The 19,764-nt window shown below is 49.3% G+C and overlaps 1 protein-coding gene across 1 annotated transcript in view; it reads left to right on the forward strand.

Annotated features, from left to right (window-relative positions):
- Window positions 1-15,724, forward strand: part of LOC135558333 (vesicle-associated membrane protein-associated protein A-like) — a 34,808-nt gene extending 19,084 nt beyond the window's left edge. The window contains exons 4-6 of the mRNA XM_064992072.1: window positions 863-943; window positions 7,368-7,565; window positions 12,937-15,724. Coding sequence (XP_064848144.1) covers window positions 863-943; window positions 7,368-7,565; window positions 12,937-13,110 — 453 coding nt within the window. The 3' untranslated portion in view covers window positions 13,111-15,724. The remainder of the gene's footprint in view (window positions 1-862; window positions 944-7,367; window positions 7,566-12,936) is intronic.
- The last annotated feature ends 4,040 nt before the right edge of the window (window positions 15,725-19,764 follow it).

The raw sequence follows: 19,764 nt of genomic DNA on the forward strand, positions 1-19,764 counted from the left end.
ATAGTCCAGTAGAGGGCAGCAACAGGTGTGGTTCTTTCCCCTATAGTCCAGTAGAGGGCAGCAACAGGTGTGGTTCTTTCCCCTATAGTCCAGTAGAGGGCAGCAACAGGTGTGGTGGTTTTTCCTATAGTCCAGTAGAGGGCAGCAACAGGTGTGGTTGTTTCCCCTATAGTCCAGTAGAGGGCAGCAACAGGTGTGGTTCTTTCCCCTATAGTCCAGTAGAGGGCAGCAACAGGTGTGGTTCTTTTCCCTATAGTCCAGTAGAGGGCAGCAACAGGTGTGGTAGTTTCCCCTATAGTCCAGTAGAGGGCAGCAACAGGTGTGGTGGTTTTTCCTATAGTCCAGTAGAGGGCAGCAACAGGTGTGGTTGTTTTCCCTATAGTCCAGTAGAGGGCAGCAACAGGTGTGGTAGTTTCCCCTATAGTCCAGTAGAGGGCAGCAACAGATGTGGTGGTTTTTCCTAAATCTTACAGTTTTTATGCTGTGAGGCCCTTGCATCTGACAAATGTAGACTATTTTCTGACTGGACATTTTGCGCTGCTTTGGTGGATTTCTCAGCATTCCTCTCTTGCGTTCTGTAGGCTATATAAACATATGCGTTGAAGTAAGCTATAGCAATATGAAAGTGACTCTGAATGACACTGGTGTGCTGCACTGCCGTGCGCTCGACCGACTCGTTTTTAAGTTCAAATAGGCTAAACCGTCACGTCACGGTGTCGTCATCGACGATGGCCGTAAATCATCGTCGATAGACGATACTATCGTAATATCGTCCAACCCGTGTTTTTGTGCGGGCACAAGTGCAGCTAATAGTAGTTTAGTCTGATCAGTAACATGCCTATGTATTTCTCCTCTCCTCCAGTGGAAAGATGCGAAACCCGACGACCTCATGGATTCCAAGCTGAGATGTGTATTCGACCTGCCTCCTGAAAACGGTAGAGTGGTAAGTCCTGCTGTTGGACATGTAGCTAATGTTAAAAGATCACATAAAGTCCTGCTGTTGGACATGTAGCTAATGTTAAAAGATCACATAAAGTCCTGCTGTTGGACATGTAGCTAATGTTAAAAGATCACATAAAGTCCTGCTGTTGGACATGTAGCTAACGTTAAAAGATCACATAAAGTCCTGCTGTTGGACATGTAGCTAATGTTAAAAGATCACATAAAGTCCTGCTGTTGGACATGTAGCTAATGTTAAAAGATCACATAAAGTCCTGCTGTTGGACATGTAGCTAATGTTAAAAGATCACATAAAGTCCTGCTGTTGGACATGTAGCTAATGTTAAAAGATCACATAAAGTCCTGCTGTTGGACATGTAGCTAATGTTAAAAGATCACATAAAGTCCTGCTGTTGGACATGTAGCTAATGTTAAAAGATCACATAAAGTCCTGCTGTTGGACATGTAGCTAATGTTAAAAGATCACATAAAGTCCTGCTGTTGGACATGTAGCTAACGTTAAAAGATCACATAAAGTCCTGCTGTTGGACATGTAGCTAACGTTAAAAGATCACATAAAGTCCTGCTGTTGGACATGTAGCGAACGTTAAAAGATCACATAAAGTCCTGCTGTTGGACATGTAGCTAACGTTAAAAGATCACATAAAGTCCTGCTGTTGGACATGTAGCTAACGTTAAAAGATCACATAAAGTCCTGCTGTTGGACATGTAGCTAACGTTAAAAGATCACGTAAAGTCCTGCTGTTGGACATGTAGCTAATGTTAAAAGATCACGTAAAGTCCTGCTGTTGGACATGTAGCTAATGTTAAAAGATCACATAAAGTCCTGCTGTTGGACATGTAGCTAATGTTAAAAGATCACATAAAGTCCTGCTGTTGGACATGTAGCTAATGTTAAAAGATCACATAAAGTCCTGCTGTTGGACATGTAGCTAATGTTAAAAGATCACATAAAGTCCTGCTGTTGGACAGAGGGAGAGATTATCCTACGTTTCCAGACCAGACTCAACCACGTGTGTTTCTGAGCTTGTTGACCGTTTGTTGACAGTGTTCAAACTGTCCTGGTAGATATGTAGCTAATGAGATCAACAGGTGGTAGTTTCCCCTATAGTCCCTCACGACGCCAGGACAGCGGAGTCAATCACCACCTTCCGGAGACACCTGAAACCCCACCTCTTCAAGGAATACCTAGGATAGGATAAAGTAATCCTTCTCACCCCCCCCCCCCCTTAAATGATTTAGATGCACTATTGTAAAGTGGCTGTTCCACTGGGTGTCAGAAGGTGAATTCACCAATTTGTAAGTCGCTCTGGATAAGAGCGTCTGCTAAATGACTTAAATGTAAATGTAAAAGATCACATAAAGGGGGAGGTGTCCAGGTTGTAGTTCAACAGGTTTTCATCCCATTTCATGACCTGATGCAATTAAAAAAAGACCTTATGGAAACAGCAAACTGTCGGTTAAAAACTTCCCAATGTCAACAAAACAAAACACGCTAGACGAGGTGAGATATATATATTAATTTATTTGGTGAAATAGATTATGTAACAATGGAGGTGGAAATGCACTAGTATTGATAGTAAAACACACTTGGGATTCCTGCGACGATGTTCTAGCCCACTACTACCACGACATGGTGAAGTATACAGAGTTCATATTGAATACGGTATAATCAACTTTAACTTGTGGTGATGATCTTGATGCATTTTACCACTAAATATCCAGGAACTGACAAATCTGGTGCAGTCCATGAGGAGGAGATGCCCTGCAGTACTTAATGCAGCTGGTGGCCACACCAGATACTGACATACTTTTGATTTTGACACCCCCTTTGTTCACGGACATATTACTCCATTTATGTTAGTCACATGTCTGTGGAACTTGTTCAGTTTATGTCTCAGATGTTGAATCTTATGTTCATACAAATATTTACACATGTTAAGTTTTCTGAAAATAAGCACCGTTGACAGCGAGAGGTTGTTTTTTGTTGTTGCTGAGTTTAGAAGCTGTCCTCTATCGTCAGACTGTTGTCTATAGATCATACTCCACAACCAGATCAGGCTAGTATTTAAACCGCAACAGGTTTTTTAGTTGTTTTTTTTATGACACAAAAAAAACACATTGTAGAGTTGAAACTGTTTTGTATTTGATTCTGTACATGAAACCTCAGGCGCAAGAGGGCTGTTATGTACACTACGGCATCACACACAGTAATGTATCTGCTAAATAGTCCGTTTTGATGGAAAAGACACCTCTGGTTGAAAGAAATATGCACTTTTCCCCGTGTTGACTTTAGAATATTTGCGTGAAAACTCTTGTGGCTTTGGAAGGAAACCCAACTACTGCCTCCACATGAAACCCAACTACTGCCTCCACATGAAACCCAACTACTGCCTCCACATGAAACCCAACTACTGCCTCCACATGAAACCCAACTACTGCCTCCACATGAAACCCAACTACTGCCTCCACATGAAACCCAACTACTGCCTCCACATGAAACCCAACTACTGCCTCCACATGAAACCCAACTACAGCCTCCACATGAAACCCAACTACAGCCTCCACATGAAACCCAACTACAGCCTCTACATGAAACCCAACTACTGCCTCCACATGAAACCCAACTACAGCCTCCACATGAAACCCAACTACTGCCTTCACATGAAACCCAACTACTGCCTCCACATGAAACCCAACTACAGCCTCCACATGAAACCCAACTACTGCCTCCACATGAAACCCAACTACTGCCTCCACATGAAACCCAACTACTGCCTCCACATGAAACCCAACTACTGCCTCCACATGAAACCCAACTACTGCCTCCACAAGAAACCCAACTACTGCCTCCACATGAAACCCAACTACTGCCTCCACATGAAACCCAACTACTGCCTCCACATGAAACCCAACTACTGCCTCCACATGAAACCCAACTACTGCCTCCACATGAAACCCAACTACTGCCTCCACATGAAACCCAACTACTGCCTCCACATGAAACCCAACTACTGCCTCCACATGAAACCCAACTACTGCCTCCACATGAAACCCAACTACTGCCTCCACATGAAACCCAACTACTGCCTCCACATGAAACCCAACTACTGCCTCCACATGAAACCCAACTACAGCCTCCACATGAAACCCAACTACAGCCTCCACATGAAACCCAACTACAGCCTCCACATGAAACCCAACTACAGCCTCCACATGAAACCCAACTACAGCCTCCACATGAAACCCAACTACAGCCTCCACATGAAACCCAACTACAGCCTCCACATGAAACCCAACTACTGCCTCCACATGAAACCCAACTACAGCCTCCACATGAAACCCAACTACAGCCTCCACATGAAACCCAACTACAGCCTCCACATGAAACCCAACTACTGCCTCCACATGAAACCCAACTACAGCCTCCACATGAGTGACATTCCTTGGTAGGCAGATGTTGCTGTCAGAACTGTGTATAGCTGAATATATATATATATATATATATATATATATTAGTAACAAAATTACTGGAGGAAGTAGTAATGGCAACATATATTTTTTTTATCTAACCTTTTTTTTCTAAACCTTTTTTTAATTTAATTTGGCAAGTCGGTTAAGAACAAATTATTATTTACGATGACGACGCCGGCGGACCAAATGTGCGCCGTCCAATGGTACTCCCAATCACAGCCGGATGTGCTACAGCCTGGATTCGAACCAGGGACTGTAGTGACGCCCCTTGCGCTGAGATGCCGCGGCGCCACTCGGGCGCACCACATTGCTGCGTGTACATTTAACATGTCCTCTGTGCTGTCTGATCAGTTTTCCCTGGAGAGAATCCCCTTCGGTTGTGTTTGTTACAGAGGCACATTCCTTTCTGCTTAGTAATTTGTAGGTTAAAGGATTTTCATATCCGTTTGTTCCAAATGGTAGCATTTCCCCCCGTGTAGGGCACTACTGTTAGCCACCTTTACTCCTGTGTAGGGCACTACTGTTAGCCACCTTTACCCCTGTGTAGGGCACTACTGTTAGCCACCTTTACCCCTGTGTAGGGCACTACTGTTAGCCACCTTTACTCCTGTGTAGGGCACTACTGTTAGCCACCTTTACCCCTGTGTAGGGCACTACTGTTAGCCACCTTTACCCCTGTGTAGGGCACTACTGTTAGCCACCTTTACCCCCGTGTAGGGCACTACTGTTAGCCACCTTTACCCCCGTGTAGGGCACTACTGTTAGCCACCTTTACCCCCGCGTAGGGCACTACTGTTAGCCACCTTTACCCCCGCGTAGGGCACTACTGTTAGCCACATTTACCCCCGCGTAGGGCACTACTGTTAGCCACCTTTACCCCCGCGTAGGGCACTACTGTTAGCCACCTTTACCCCGCGTAGGGCACTACTGTTAGCCACCTTTACCCCCGCGTAGGGCACTACTGTTAGCCACCTTTACCCCCGCGTAGGGCACTACTGTTAGCCACCTTTACCCCCGCGTAGGGCACTACTGTTAGCCACCTTTACCCCCGCGTAGGGCACTACTGTTAGCCACCTTTACCCCCGCGTAGGGCACTACTGTTAGCCACCTTTACCCCGCGTAGGGCACTACTGTTAGCCACCTTTACCCCGTGTAGGGCACTACTGTTAGCCACCTTTACCCCGCGTAGGGCACTACTGTTAGCCACCTTTACCCCGCGTAGGGCACTACTGTTAGCCACCTTTACCCCGCGTAGGGCACTACTGTTAGCCACCTTTACCCCCGCGTAGGGCACTACTGTTAGCCACCTTTACCCCGCGTAGGGCACTACTGTTAGCCACCTTTACCCCGCGTAGGGCACTACTGTTAGCCACCTTTACCCCCGCGTAGGGCACTACTGTTAGCCACCTTTACCCCCGCGTAGGGCACTACTGTTAGCCACCTTTACCCCCGCGTAGGGCACTACTGTTATGTAGGGCCCATAGGGTCACGTTGAAGATGTGGCTCGTAAGAGGTCAACACACTTCTTCAGGTATGTTGGCCTCACCCCATAGTCCTCCCTCCCTCCACCAGGTCATCGGCTCAGGGACAGACGAAAAGGAGACCGGTCAGGAGAATAGGTCCTTCACTAGAGGAACAACCGGGTTAACCAGCCCAGTGCAGTCGGGCAGACACTCCATGTTCTCAGGAGAGCCAGGCTATGAGAGGGGGTCTCGTCCGCCTCCCCGGGCCACCCCTACCAGGGGTGGTGGAGAGTTCTGTACCCCCTTCAGCAGCAGACTGGGTCTAGGTCTACCCCCCCACACCGCCAGGCAGTGTTTGCAACAGGGGTGATCTACAGAGGTTCAGGACAGCCCCCAGCTCTGAGGTTAAAGTCAGAAAGATGCCGCAGGTTTGTGAGGATGCAAACAGACAGATTTTAGCAGCACTGTCAGCAGTAGCTTTAAAAACCTAAGGGCTCAATTACATCTGTTCCTGTGTACTCAGCGTTCCAGTGTGTCCATCCCCTTCCTGTGTACTCAGCGTTCCAGAGTGTGTGTCTCATCCCCTTCCTGTGTACTCAGCGTTCCAGAGTGTCTCATCCCCTTCCTGTGTACTCAGCGTTCCAGTGTGTCTCATCCCCTTCCTGTGTACTCAGCGTTCCAGTGTGTCTCATCCCCTTCCTGTGTACTCAGCGTTCCAGTGTGTCTCATCCCCTTCCTGTGTACTCAACGTTCCAGAGTGTGTGTCTCATCCCCTTCCTGTGTACTCAGCGTTCCAGAGTGTGTCTCATCCCCTTCCTGTGTACTCAACGTTCCAGAGTGTGTGTCTCATCCCCTTCCTGTGTACTCAGCGTTCCAGAGTGTGTGCCTCATCCCCTTCCTGTGTACTCAGCGTTCGAGTGTTTGACTGTTCAGGGACTAAAGCACTAATCCACTGTAGCCAGACAAGCTCAATCAAACATCCTCTAAAGTGTTTAAACAGAAAACAAATGTCCATACTAGACATGGGTTCAAATGGTAATCTCCTAACCTAACCTCCAGTCCTTACTCCCAGGCCAGGACATAGTAGCCTGGTCCTAACCTCCAGTCCTCAGTCCCAGGATATAGTAGCCTGGTCCTAACCTCCAGTCCTCAATCCCAGGTCAGGATATAGTAGCCTGGTCCTAACCTCCAGTCCTCAATCCCAGGTCAGGATATAGTAGCCTGGTCCTAACCTCCAGTCCTCAATCCCAGGTCATGATATAGTAGCCTGGTCCTAACCTCCAGTCCTCAGTCGCAGGATATAGTAGCCTGGTCCTAACCTCCAGTCCTCAATCCCAGGCCAGGATATAGTAGTCTGGTCCTAATCCCACATGAACCCCTGTCCCCTGTATGGTGTCAGTTTGACCCTATGGGCACTGACCAGATGGTAATGCGGCACCCTAAGTGGTTTCTCTCTCCGTTCTCTTCCAGAATGACGTGGAAGGGAGCACCGACGTTGCGGCGCCCGTGCAGAACTCGTCCAAGGCGGCGGACGTTCCCGTGGCGAAGGCGGCGGCGAAGACGCTCAGCGCCTCGATGGACGACTCGGAGATGAAGAAACTATCAGAGGAGTGCAGGAGACTGCAGGCTGACATGGGCAAACTGACCGAGGAGAACAGACAACTCAAGGTTAGACTGTAGGTTAGGGGTTGTAGGTGAACAACAGACTGTAGGTTAGGGGTTGTCGGTGAACAACAGACTGTAGGTTAGGGGTTGTCGGTGAACAACAGACTGTAGGTTAGGGGTTGTAGGTGAACAACAGACTGTAGGTTAGGGGTTGTCGGTGAACAACAGACTGTAGGTTAGGGGTTGTCGGTGAACAACAGACTGTAGGTTAGGGGTTGTCGGTGAACAACAGACTTTAGGTTAGGGGTTGTCGGTGAACAACAGACTGTAGGTTAGGGGTTGTCGGTGAACAACAGACTGTAGGTTAGGGGTTGTCGGTGAACAACAGACTGTAGGTTAGGGGTTGTCGGTGAACAACAGACTGTAGGTTAGGGGTTGTTAGGGGTGAACAACAGACTGTAGGTTAGGGGTTGTCGGTGAACAACAGACTGTAGGTTAGGGGTTGTCGGTGAACAACAGACTGTAGGTTAGGGGTTGTCGGTGAACAACAGACTGTAGGTTAGGGGTTGTCGGTGAACAACAGACTGTAGGTTAGGGGTTGTCGGTGAACAACAGACTGTAGGTTAGGGGTTGTCGGTGAACAACAGACTGTAGGTTAGGGGTTGTAGGTGAACAACAGACTGTAGGTTAGGGGTTGTAGGTGAACAACAGACTGTAGGTTAGGGGTTGTAGGTGAACAACAGACTGTAGGTTAGGGGTTGTAGGTGAACAACGGACTGTAGGTTAGGGGTTGTCGGTGAACAACAGACTAGGTTAGGTTGAACAACAGACTGTAGGTTAGGGGTTGTCGGTGAACAACAGACTGTAGGTTAGGGGTTGTCGGTGAACAACAGACTGTAGGTTAGGGGTTGTCGGTGAACAACAGACTGTAGGTTAGGGGTTGTCGGTGAACAACAGACTGTAGGTTAGGGGTTGTCGGTGAACAACAGACTGTAGGTTAGGGGTTGTCGGTGAACAACAGACTGTAGGTTAGGGGTTGTCGGTGAACAACAGACTGTAGGTTAGGGGTTGTCGGTGAACAACAGACTGTAGGTTAGGGGTTGTCGGTGAACAACAGACAGGACTGTAGGTTAGGGGTTGTCGGTGAACAACAGACTGTAGGTTAGGGGTTGTCGGTGAACAACAGACTGTAGGTTAGGGGTTGTCGGTGAACAACAGACTGTAGGTTAGGGGTTGTCGGTGAACAACAGACTGTAGGTTAGGGTTGTCGGTGAACAACAGACTGTAGGTTAGGGGTTGTCGGTGAACAACAGACTGTAGGTTAGGGGTTGTCGGTGAACAACAGACTGTAGGTTAGGGGTTGTCGGTGAACAACAGACTGTAGGTTAGGGGTTGTCGGTGAACAACAGACTGTAGGTTAGGGGTTGTCGGTGAACAACAGACTGTAGGTTAGGGGTTGTCGGTGAACAACAGACTGTAGGTTAGGGGTTGTCGGTGAACAACAGACTGTAGGTTAGGGGTTGTCGGTGAACAACAGACTGTAGGTTAGGGGTTGTCGGTGAACAACAGACTGTAGGTTAGGGGTTGTCGGTGAACAACAGACTGTAGGTTAGGGGTTGTCGGTGAACAACAGACTGTAGGTTAGGGGTTGTCAGACTGTAGGTGAACAACAGACTGTAGGTTAGGGGTTGTCGGTGAACAACAGACTGTAGGTTAGGGGTTGTCGGTGAACAACAGACTGTAGGTTAGGTGTGTCGGTGTACAACAGACTGTAGGTTAGGGGTTGTCGGTGTACAACAGACTGTAGGTTAGGGGTTGTCGGTGAACAACAGACTGTAGGTTAGGGGTTGTCGGTGAACAACAGACTGTAGGTTAGGGGTTGTCGGTGAACAACAGACTGTAGGTTAGGGGTTGTCGGTGAACAACAGACTGTAGGTTAGGGGTTGTCGGTGAACAACAGACTGTAGGTTAGGGGTTGTCGGTGAACAACAGACTGTAGGTTAGGGGTTGTCGGTGAACAACAGACTGTAGGTTAGGGGTTCGGTGAACAACAGACTTCCGGTGAACAACAGACAGGGGTTGTCGGTGAACAACAGACTGTAGGTTAGGGGTTGTCGGTGAACAACAGACTGTAGGTTAGGGGTTGTCGGTGAACAACAGACTGTAGGTTAGGGGTTGTCGGTGAACAACAGACTGTAGGTTAGGGGTTGTCGGTGAACAACAGACTGTAGGTTAGGGGTTGTCGGTGAACAACAGACTGTAGGTTAGGGGTTGTCGGTGAACAACAGACTGTAGGTTAGGGGTTGTCGGTGAACAACAGACTGTAGGTTAGGGGTTGTCGGTGAACAACAGACTGTAGGTTCGGTGAACAACAGACTGTAGGTTAGGGGTTGTCGGTGAACAACAGACTGTAGGTTAGGGGTTGTCGGTGAACAACAGACTGTAGGTTAGGGGTTGTCGGTGAACAACAGACTGTAGGTTAGGGGTTGTCGGTGAACAACAGACTGTAGGTTAGGGTTGTTGAACAACAGTGTAGGTTAGGGGTTGTCGGTGAACAACAGACTGTAGGTTAGGGGTTGTCGGTGAACAACAGACTGTAGGTTAGGGGTTGTCGGTGAACAACAGACTGTAGGTTAGGGGTTGTCGGTGAACAACAGACTGTAGGTTAGGGGTTGTCGGTGAACAACAGACTGTAGGTTAGGGGTTGTCGGTGAACAACAGACTGTAGGTTAGGGGTTGTCGGTGAACAACAGACTGTAGGTTAGGGGTTGTCGGTGAACAACAGACTGTAGGTTAGGGTTGTCGGTGAACAACAGACTGTAGGTTAGGGGTTGTCGGTGAACAACAGACTGTAGGTTAGGGGTTGTAGGGGTTGTGAACAACAGACTGTAGGTTAGGGGTTGTCGGTGAACAACAGACTGTAGGTTAGGGGTTGTCGGTGAACAACAGACTGTAGGTTAGGGGTTGTCGGTGAACAACAGACTGTAGGTTAGGGGTTGTCGGTGAACAACAGACTGTAGGTTAGGGGGGGTGAACAACAGACTGTAGGTTAGGGTTGTCGGTGAACAACAGACTGTAGGTTAGGGGTTGTCGGTGAACAACAGACTGTAGGTTAGGGGTTGTCGGTGAACAACAGACTGTAGGTTAGGGGTTGTCGGTGAACAACAGACTGTAGGTTAGGGGTTGTCGGTGAACAACAGACTGTAGGTTAGGGGTTGTCGGTGAACAACAGACTGTAGGTTAGGGGTTGTCGGTGAACAACAGACTGTAGGTTAGGGGTTGTCGGTGAACAACAGACTGTAGGTTAGGGGTTGTCGGTGAACAACAGACTGTAGGTTAGGGGTTGTCGGTGAACAACAGACTGTAGGTTACGGTGAACAACAGACTGTAGGTTAGGGGTTGTCGGTGAACAACAGACTGTAGGTTAGGGGTTGTCGGTGAACAACAGACTGTAGGTTAGGGGTTGTCGGTGAACAACAGACTGTAGGTTAGGGGTTGTCGGTGAACAACAGACTGTAGGTTAGGTGTTGTCGGTGTACAACAGACTGTAGGTTAGGGGTTGTCGGTGTACAACAGACTGTAGGTTAGGGGTTGTCGGTGAACAACAGACTGTAGGTTAGGGGTTGTCGGTGAACAACAGACTGTAGGTTAGGGGTTGTCGGTGAACAACAGACTGTAGGTTAGGGGTTGTCGGTGAACAACAGACTGTAGGTTAGGGGTTGTCGGTGAACAACAGACTGTAGGTTAGGGGTTGTCGGTGAACAACAGACTGTAGGTTAGGGGTTGTCGGTGAACAACAGACTGTAGGTTAGGGGTTGTCGGTGAACAACAGACTGTAGGTTAGGGGTTGTCGGTGAACAACAGACTGTAGGTTAGGGGGTTGTCGGTGAACAACAGACTGTAGGTTAGGGGTTGTCGGTGAACAACAGACTGTAGGTTAGGGGTTGTCGGTGAACAACAGACTGTAGGTTAGGGGTTGTCGGTGAACAACAGACTGTAGGTTAGGGGTTGTCGGTGAACAACAGACTGTAGGTTAGGGGTTGTCGGTGAACAACAGACTGTAGGTTAGGGGTTGTCGGTGAACAACAGACTGTAGGTTAGGGGTTGTCGGTGAACAACAGACTGTAGGTTAGGGGTTGTCGGTGAACAACAGACTGTAGGTTAGGGGTTGTCGGTGAACAACAGACTGTAGGTTAGGGGTTGTCGGTGAACAACAGACTGTAGGTTAGGGGTTGTCGGTGAACAACAGACTGTAGGTTAGGGGTTGGGTTGTAGGTTAGGGGTTTTGTCGGTGAACAACAGACTGTAGGTTAGGGGTTGTCGGTGAACAACAGACTGTAGGTTAGGGGTTGTCGGTGAACAACAGACTGTAGGTTAGGGGTTGTCGGTGAACAACAGACTGTAGGTTAGGGGTTGTCGGTGAACAACAGACTGTAGGTTAGGGGTTGTCGGTGAACAACAGACTGTAGGTTAGGGGTTGTCGGTGAACAACAGACTGTAGGTTAGGGGTTGTCGGTGTACAACAGACTGTAGGTTAGGGGTTGTCGGTGAACAACAGACTGTAGGTTAGGGGTTGTCGGTGAACAACAGACTGTAGGTTAGGGGTTGTCGGTGAACAACAGACTGTAGGTTAGGGGTTGTCGGTGAACAACAGACTGTAGGTTAGGGGTTGTCGGTGTACAACAGACTGTAGGTTAGGGGTTGTCGGTGAACAACAGACTGTAGGTTAGGGGTTGTCGGTGAACAACAGACTGTAGGTTAGGTGTTGTAGGTGTACAACAGACTGTAGGTTAGGTGTTGTCGGTGTACAACAGACTGTAGGTTAGGGGTTGTAGGTGAACAACAGACTGTAGGTTAGGTGTTGTAGGTGTACAACAGACTGTAGGTTAGGTGTTGTCGGTGTACAACAGACTGTAGGTTAGGGGTTGTCGGTGAACAACAGACTGTAGGTTAGGGGTTGTCGGTGAACAACAGACTGTAGGTTAGGGGTTGTCGGTGAACAACAGACTGTAGGTTAGGGGTTGTCGGTGAACAACAGACTGTAGGTTAGCGGTTGTCGGTGAACACCAGACTAGGTTAGCGGTTGTCGGTGAACAACAGACTGTAGGTTAGCGGTTGTCGGTGAACAACAGACTGTAGGTTAGGGGTTGTAGGTGAACAACAGACAACTAGTTGTTCTGTACGGAAACCTCAATGTTAGAAAAGACCTTGGTCTCTGTGTGTAAACAAGCAACTAAAGTTGTGGGTCATAGATGAACAATCGGTACCGACCAATTTAACGGTGAGGTCTTTTTTAAAGGAAAACCAGACACAAGGTTTGGCTGCGACATTTCGTTTGTAAAAGATAAATAAAATAGTTATCTCTTGTTCTATAATGCAGTATTTGATGTGTCCTTGCTCCCCCCATCCCCCCTCCTCTCTTTTGCGTTTCCAGGACGACGGTGTTAGAATGAGAAGAGCTGCCCAGCATTCCGATCACATGACATCAAATCAGACAGGCTCCTCCTCCTCCATGATGCAACACACCACCGCAGCGTCCCTGCCCTCCCTCCTCGTCGTCATAGCAGCCATCTTCATCGGCTTCTTCATGGGGAAGTTCATCTTGTAGACTGGGGTTGGCTCTGAAATGGCACCCCATTCCCTTGACCAGGGCCCTCATGCGGATGAGTCCCATAGGGCTCTGGTCAAACGGTAATGCACTACATGGGGAATAGGGTGCCATTTGGGATGTTGCGTTCTGAGAGACGCCTGCCGTATCCCACGACAATCCCACTGCTCCGGAATCAAAAGGCCTTGATGGAACTGACTAATGACGATGTATTTCTGTTGACTTAGACATATCAGAAGTAGTGCTGTGAACCTCCATTTGTCTGCAGTGACCATGTCTGTCTGGTGTCTCTGTCTGTCTGGTCACACACACACACACACACACACACACACACACACACACACACACACACACACGGGAGAAAGAAAGATTGCTCCTTGTTTTTGTTCTTTGATGGATGGACAGACAGGATTGTGGAGGGGTATGATGGTTATATCCTAAATGACACCCTATTCCCGATATAGTGCACTATTTAGTCCAAAGCCCTGTAATGCCCTAGGTACCCTGGTAAAACGTTAGCGCACTAAAAATGGAATAGGCTGCTATTTAGGACATACAGGAAGAAGTACACTACCAATCAACATGGAGGACAGTTTAACTTGCATCCCAAACGGCACACTATCCCCTATGTAGTGCACTACTTTTGATAAGAGACAATACTAATTGAGCCCAGGTCTACAGTAGCCTGGTCCTAACCTCAGTCCTCAATCCCAGGATATAGTAGCCTGGTCCTAACCTCCAGTCCTCAATCCCAGGATATAGTAGCCTGGTCCTAACCTCCAGTCCTCAGCCCCAGGATATAGTAGCCTGGTCCTAACCTCCAGTCCTCAATCCCAGGCCAGGATATAGTAGCCTGGTCCTAACCTCCAGTCCTGGATATAGTAGCCTGGTCCTAACCTCCAGGCCAGGATATAGTAGCCTGGTCCTAACCTCCAGGCCAGGATATAGTAGCCTGGTCCCAGATCTGTTTGTGTTGTCTGGTTCTGGTCAAAAGTAGTGCCCTAGGGAGTAGGGTATCATTTGACTCCTAGAGTCGCCGTGGGCCTGAAGCAGTGGAATAAACCAAGTGTTCTCTGTTGTGTTTAATAATAGTTAAATGGAACATTTAAGTGTCTTTTGTAAATGTTATTTTAATCATTTTTAAGATAAAAAGGAGAGCACTACTTCTTCAATCGTCAAATACCGATCACCTTTACTACCTGTTGCATGGCATCCCGGTGCATTTTAGTGTGCTACTCGTGACCAGAGCACGATGGACCCTAGTCAAAAGTAGTGCACTACACAGGGACGCAGCCATAGACTACTTCATTTGTTCTGTTTGTAATTTCTCTACTTTCTATTCCATCTGGGAAATAATAGGTCCTTTCCTACCTGTCCTTTCCTACTTGTCCTTTCCTACCTGTCCTTTCCTTCCTGTCCTTTCCTTCCTGTCCTTTCCTTCCTGTCCTTTCCTTCCTGTCCTTTTCTACCTGTCCTTTTCTACCTGTCCTTTCCGTCCTGTCCTTTCCTACCTGTCCTTTCCTACCTGTCCTTTCCTTCCTGTCCTTTCCTTCCTGTCCTTTTCTACCTGTCCTTTTCTACCTGTCCTTTCCTACCTGTCCTTTCCTTCCTGTCCTTTCCTACCTGTCCTTTCCTTCCTGTCCTTTCCTTCCTGTCCTTTCCTTCCTGTCCTTTCCTACCTGTCCTTTCCTACCTGTCCTTTCCTACCTGTCCTTTCCTACCTGTCCTTTCCTTCCTCCCCTTTCCTACCTGTCCTTTCCTACCTGTCCTTTTCTACCTTTCCTTCCTGTCCTTTCCTTCCTGTCCTTTCCTTCCTGTCCTTTCCTACCTGTCCTTTCCTACCTGTCCTTTCCTACTCCTGACAATACCAATGTAGACTGTATATTATTATAATCTTTTTCTCAGTGCAAATCATATTATAATCCTTCTTTCCTTTTTTTTTTCGTTGAGTCAAATGACTTTTGAGTCAACCCTCCCATGGTTTTAAACCGAAGAAGAAATCAAACTGAAAACAATGTGGGTTTTGTTAGCGTTTCGTCTTCTGTCGTAGTCTCTTAGAATATACTGTACACTCTTCATACCTCTTGACGTAACGGTTAAGGTCTTGGCTTGATAGTCGCTGGACCAGGGTTCCGGTCAAGGCTATGCCCTGAATTCGCTACGTTGGTGTCAGTAGTGGGACGGTGCCCGTGAGGCCATCGGGAGGGGAGTGTACACATAAGGGACACACTCAGATATAATGTCGAGATGAGTATGTCTCCGCCCCTGACAATGGGAATAGTTGTTTGCGGAACGGCACCCTGTCAAGCTCGGGTCTATTCCTCTCTTTGGATTGGTGGATATATCTCGTTATTTGATGAGGGGTGTTGACCTCATCAGCATGTATTCAATGGAGAGTTAGACGCTATGCTGGCCTCGTGAACATGCATAGACGCTATGCTGGCCTCGTGAACATGCATAGACGCTATGCTGGCCTCGTGAACATGCATAGACGCTATGCTGGCCTCGTGAACATGCATAGACGCTATGCTGGCCTCGTGAACATGCATAGAAAGTCTCGAATCTCAATGCCAACAACTCCAATATGAATAAAATAAAAATCTACTCAAAGTTGCCAAGATGTCACGTGTCCTACTTCTATCAGTACACTCCAGCAAATAAGCAATAACATTTTTGTTGACCAAATTTGACACTCGTTGACCTCCATACAAAACTCCTAGCTTGGTGGGTGAAAAAACGCCACCTGCTGGAGGAGACAGATTTTGGGGCCGAGTTACCCCTCTTGCTTCACCTCTTCCTCTTAGACTCTCCAGTAGGAAGGGGATAATGTAGCAACCGTAACCCAATACCTAGCGAACTCGCGTGTAAAGGTTCGGACCTCTTAGCATAGCAGGTCTATTTGTTGGCTTGATAGTGTGATGGTCCGGCAGGTAGATTAGACTGTGGGGTGATGGTCAGGCTGGTAGATTAGACTGTGGGGTGATGGTCAGGCTGGTAGATTAGACTGTGGGGTGATGGTCAGGCTGGTAGATTAGACTGTGGGGTCCGGCTGGTAGATTAGACTGTGGGGTGATGGTCAGGCTGGTAGATTAGACTGTGGGGTGATGGTCAGGCTGGTAGATTAGACTGTGGGGTGGTGGTCAGGCTGGTAGATTAGACTGTGGGGTGGTGGTCAGGCTGGTAGATTAGACTGTGGGGTCAGGCTGGTAGATTAGACTGTGGGGTGGAGGTCAGGCTGGTAGATTAGACTGTGGGGTGGTGGTCAGGCTGGTAGATTAGACTGTGGGGTGGTGGTCAGGCTGGTAGATTAGACTGTGGGTTGGTGGTCAGGCTGGTAGATTAGACTGTGGGGTCCGGCTGGTAGATTAGACTGTGGGGTCAGGCTGGTAGATTAGACTGTGGGGTGGTGGTCAGGCTGGTAGATTAGACTGTGGGGTGATGGTCAGACTGGTAGATTAGACTGTGGGGTCCGGCTGGTAGATTAGACTGTGGGGTGGTGGTCAGGCTGGTAGATTAGACTGTGGGGTGGTGGTCAGGCTGGTAGATTAGACTGTGACTGTGGGGTGGTGGTCAGGCTGGTAGATTAGACTGTGGGGTGATGGTCAGACTGGTAGATTAGACTGTGGGGTGATGGTCAGGCTGGTAGATTAGACTGTGGGGTGGTGGTCAGGCTGGTAGATTAGACTGTGGGGTCAGGCTGGTAGATTAGACTGTGGGGTGGTGGTCAGGCTGGTAGATTAGACTGTGGGGTCAGACTTGGAGATTAGACTGTGGGGTGGTGGTCCGGCTGGTAGATTAGACTGTGGGGTGGTGGTCAGGCTGGTAGATTAGACTGTGGGGTGGTGGTCAGGCTGGTAGATTAGACTGTGGGGTGATGGTCAGGCTGGTAGATTAGACTGTGGGGTGATGGTCAGGCTGGTAGATTAGACTGTGGGGTGGTGGTCAGGCTGGTAGATTAGACTGTGGGGTGGTGGTCAGGCTGGTAGATTAGACTGTGGGGTGGTGGTCAGGCTGGTAGATTAGACTGTGGGGTCAGGCTGGTAGATTAGACTGTGGGGTCCGGCTGGTAGATTAGACTGTGGGGTGATGGTCAGGCTGGTAGATTAGTCTGTGGGGTGGTGGTCAGGCTGGTAGATTAGACTGTGGGGTGGTGGTCAGGCTGGTAGATTAGACTGTGGGGTCCGGCTGGTAGATTAGTCTGTGGGGTCCGGCTGGTAGATTAGACTGTGGGGTCCGGCTGGTAGATTAGACTGTGGGGTCCGGCTGGTAGATTAGACTGTGGGGTCCGGCTGGTAGATTAGACTGTGGGGTCCGGCTGGTAGATTAGACTGTGGGGTCCGGCTGGTAGATTAGACTGTGGGGTCCGGCTGGTAGATTAGACTGTGGGGTCCGGCTGGTAGATTAGACTGTGGGGTCCGGCTGGTAGATTAGACTGTGGGGTCCGGCTGGTAGATTAGACTGGGGGGTCCGGCTGGTAGATTAGACTGTGGGGTCAGACTTGGAGATTAGACTGTGGGGTGATGGTCAGGCTGGTAGATTAGACTGTGGGGTGGTGGTCAGACTGGTAGATTAGACTGTGGGGTGATGGTCAGACTGGTAGATTAGACTGTGGGGTCTGGCTGGTAGATTAGACTGTGGGGTGATGGTCAGGCTGGTAGATTAGACTGTGGGGTGGTGGTCAGGCTGGTAGATTAGACTGTGGGGTGGTGGTCAGGCTGGTAGATTAGACTGTGGGGTGGTGGTCAGGCTGGTAGATTAGACTGTGGGGTCAGGCTGGTAGATTAGACTGTGGGGTCTGGCTGGTAGATTAGACTGTGGGGTGATGGTCAGGCTGGTAGATTAGACTGTGGGGTCAGACTGGTAGATTAGACTGTGGGGTGATGGTCAGGCTGGTAGATTAGACTGTGGGGTGGTGGTCAGGCTGGTAGATTAGACTGTGGGGTGGTGGTCAGGCTGGTAGATTAGACTGTGGGGTCAGGCTGGTAGATTAGACTGTGGGGTCAGGCTGGTAGATTAGACTGTGGGGTGGTGGTCAGGCTGGTAGATTAGACTGTGGGGTGGTGTTCAGGCTGGTAGATTAGTCTGTGGGGTGGTGGTCAGGCTGGTAGATTAGACTGTGGGGTGGTGGTCAGGCTGGTAGATTAGACTGTGGGGTGGTGGTCAGGCTGGTAGATTAGACTGTGGGGTCCGGCTGGTAGATTAGACTGTGGGGTCCGGCTGGTAGATTAGACTGTGGGGTCCGGCTGGTAGATTAGACTGTGGGGTCCGGCTGGTAGATTAGACTGTGGGGTCCGGCGGGTAGATTAGACTGTGGGGTCCGGCTGGTAGATTAGACTGTGGGGTCCGGCTGGTAGATTAGACTGTGGGGTCCGGCTGGTAGATTAGACTGTGGGGTCAGACTTGGAGAATAGACTGTGGGGTCAGGCTGGTAGATTAGACTGTGGGGTGATGGTCAGGCTGGTAGATTAGACTGTGGGGTCAGGCTTGGAGATTAGACTGTGGGGTGATGGTCAGGCTGGTAGATTAGACTGTGGGGTCAGACTGGTAGATTAGACTGTGGGGTGGTGGTCAGGCTGATAGATTAGACTGTGGGGTCTGGCTGGTAGATTAGACTGTGGGGTCTGGCTGGTAGATTAGACTGTGGGGTCTGGCTGGTAGATTAGACTGTGGGGTCTGGCTGGTAGATTAGACTGTGGGGTCTGGCTGGTAGATTAGACTGTGGGGTCTGGCTGGTAGATTAGACTGTGGGGTCTGGCTGGTAGATTAGACTGTGGGGTCTGGCTGGTAGATTAGACTGTGGGGTCAGGCTGGTAGATTAGACTGTGGGGTGATGGTCAGGCTGGTAGATTAGACTGTGGGGTGATGGTCAGGCTGGTAGATTAGACTGTGGGGTGGTGGTCAGGCTGGTAGATTAGACTGTGGGGTGGTGGTCAGGCTGGTAGATTAGACTGTGGGGTGGTGGTCAGGCTGGTAGATTAGACTGTGGGGTCTGGCTGGTAGATTAGACTGTGGGGTCAGGCTGGTAGATTAGACTGTGGGGTCAGGCTGGTAGATTAGACTGTGGGGTCTGGCTGGTAGATTAGACTGTGGGGTCTGGCTGGTAGATTAGACTGTGGGGTCTGGCTGGTAGATTAGACTGTGGGGTCTGGCTGGTAGATTAGACTGTGGGGTCTGGCTGGTAGATTAGACTGTGGGGTCTGGCTGGTAGATTAGACTGTGGGGTCTGGCTGGTAGATTAGACTGTGGGGTCTGGCTGGTAGATTAGACTGTGGGGTCTGGCTGGTAGATTAGACTGTGGGGTCTGGCTGGTAGATTAGACTGTGGGGTCTGGCTGGTAGATTAGACTGTGGGGTCTGGCTGGTAGATTAGACTGTGGGGTCTGGCTGGTAGATTAGACTGTGGGGTCTGGCTGGTAGATTAGACTGTGGGGTCTGGCTGGTAGATTAGACTGTGGGGTCTGGCTGGTAGATTAGACTGTGGGTTGGGGGTCTGGCTGGTAGATTAGACTGTGGGGCGGTGGTCTGGCTGGTAGATTAGACTGTGGGGCGGTGGTCAGGCTGGTAGATTAGACTGTGGGGCGGTGGTCAGGCTGGTAGATTAGACTGTGGGGCGGTGGTCAGGCTGGTAGATTAGACTGTGGGGCGGTGGTCAGGC

This window comes from Oncorhynchus masou, chromosome 17, assembly GCF_036934945.1.
Source record: "Oncorhynchus masou masou isolate Uvic2021 chromosome 17, UVic_Omas_1.1, whole genome shotgun sequence".
In the NCBI taxonomy this organism is placed as follows: domain Eukaryota; kingdom Metazoa; phylum Chordata; class Actinopteri; order Salmoniformes; family Salmonidae; genus Oncorhynchus; species Oncorhynchus masou.